General features: G+C 50.4%; 1 protein-coding gene across 1 annotated transcript in view; it reads left to right on the top strand.

The window, feature by feature from the left end:
- Positions 1-352, top strand: part of POMT1 (protein-O-mannosyltransferase 1) — a 12,521-nt gene extending 12,169 nt beyond the window's left edge. The window contains exon 19 of the mRNA XM_010157229.1: positions 22-352. Coding sequence (XP_010155531.1) covers positions 22-202 — 181 coding nt within the window. The 3' untranslated portion in view covers positions 203-352. The remainder of the gene's footprint in view (positions 1-21) is intronic.
- The last annotated feature ends 717 nt before the right edge of the window (positions 353-1,069 follow it).

The following is a 1,069-nucleotide window of genomic DNA, read 5'->3' as shown; positions in this document are numbered from 1 at the left end:
TCTTTCCCTCTCTCCCCCCAGATCCCTGCTCCTCAAGAGCATGTTCAGCGCGCTCACCGTAGCCTGGTTCTCCTCGGTTTACCTTGTCCACTGCACCTTCCGCCCCCTGACCTACGGGGAGCCCTCGCTCTCTGTTCCCGAACTCAAGGACTTGCGGTGGAAGGACAGCTGGAACATCCTTCTCCGAAAACAGGGACAATGACAATCTTGTTACAGGCAAAAGGAAATGCCTTTTATGCAAAGCCAAGAATTTATTGTTAGTATAACTGAAATCTTAACAGACCAATCGAATAATTGAGAGTAGTCCAGATCTAATTATGACAGGAAAAGGAAATAAAAGGACACTGTTACAGGAAAGGTCTCAACAGTAATGTCACCGTTACGAGCGCAGTTCTCGGTCCCTAACCCTGTTCCATTCACCCTTCCACTGCCCCACGGGCTCCAAAGGTCGCTGACTTCAGTCAGCAGCCTCCCAGCTCGTTTGCTGGGAAGAGCACGCGTGGCTGGCTTCTCTCCTGGGCGTACCACACCGGTTGTTTCCTCCTTCCTGCATTATGTTGCACTTCGGGCTGTTCTGTATGTTCCCTAGCACCTTGGTCTGCAATTCCATGGTACAGTCATTCACTAGAAATGGATATTCTCCCACATATTCAATACTTTTCTTTGTTACTCCTAAAAACTGGGGTGTACCAGCTCTGAAGATGACAGATCTTTAGCTGTCAGTAAGGCCCTGCAGCCCCCAGCAGCACCCCACGTCTCTATTCCCCAGCAGTGCCCTTTGCCCCCCTTTCAACGCTCTGCTGTCACCCCCATTTCCCTGCAGCATCACCTTGACAAACAGTTCATTCTGCACGGAAAATGACTTGTTACTGTTGTAGATGTATAATCATTTGGCATAACCGTAATTTTTTACGAAGCTAAGCACACCCAAAGCAAACAGACGTTAAAAATCTGCTGTTACAGCTAAAACGAGCTAAACCAAGGCTTCAGGCAGGCCAGGAAGTCAGCCAGAGCCGGAGGAATACCCCTTGGCCTCGCGGCGTTCGCCTGAGGCCCGCGGGCCGGTCGT

Source organism: Eurypyga helias, unplaced genomic scaffold, assembly GCF_000690775.1.
Source record: "Eurypyga helias isolate BGI_N326 unplaced genomic scaffold, ASM69077v1 scaffold29058, whole genome shotgun sequence".
In the NCBI taxonomy this organism is placed as follows: domain Eukaryota; kingdom Metazoa; phylum Chordata; class Aves; order Eurypygiformes; family Eurypygidae; genus Eurypyga; species Eurypyga helias.
Note: the sequence above shows the minus strand (reverse complement) of the source record. Positions and strands in the feature narration are given on the sequence as shown.